The sequence below is a fragment of the Penaeus monodon genome, chromosome 27 (genome assembly GCF_015228065.2).
Source record: "Penaeus monodon isolate SGIC_2016 chromosome 27, NSTDA_Pmon_1, whole genome shotgun sequence".
NCBI lineage: Eukaryota > Metazoa > Arthropoda > Malacostraca > Decapoda > Penaeidae > Penaeus > Penaeus monodon.
The window spans coordinates 8892598-8893070 of NC_051412.1; the positions used below are offsets into that span (position 1 = coordinate 8892598).

A 473-nucleotide genomic window follows, 5' to 3' on the forward strand; every position below is an offset into this window, starting at 1 on the left:
ATTTTAGATTAAAAGAAAGTAGTTAATTTAAAAATGTGTTAATCCCTGTTTACTTGAAACCGCCAGATATTTAAATTTACCAGACAATATATGAGGTTATCCATTCATTATATCTTTTCAGGATACATTTTTTTGGATGCTCCAAGATTCCATTACGATACATCATGGAAGTCTTGAGGCAAGACTTCAGAATACTTGTACTACAACATACTTTATGACAATACACGTTATCAAAATGATACACTTCTAACGATTATCAATCACTGGTAGTCCAAAATTGTGGACAAGTCCTGACCTTTATTGGAGAGTCCCGTGACGTTATACTGCCCTGGTCCAGGTCCCACCTTCTCATTCTTAGGTTCATGACGTGACGCCATGGTGAAGGCTGGGGGTCGACTCTTTGTGGCGCCCCCAGAACCTGTTGGGGGAAGAGACAGAGTAGGATTAACAAACTTTGATAATGGCAGTAACTG

The 473-nt window shown here is 39.1% G+C and overlaps 1 protein-coding gene across 4 annotated transcripts in view; it reads right to left on the reverse strand.

Moving 5' to 3' along the window:
• The window catches only part of LOC119590561 (outer dense fiber protein 3-like), a 62500-nt gene that overhangs the window by 24388 nt on the left and 37639 nt on the right, over positions 1–473 (reverse strand). For all 4 annotated transcript variants that reach the window (XM_037939224.1, XM_037939225.1, XM_037939226.1 and 1 more), the window contains exon 3: positions 296–418. In XM_037939224.1, the coding sequence (XP_037795152.1) occupies positions 296–418 (123 nt within the window). The remainder of the gene's footprint in view (positions 1–295; positions 419–473) is intronic.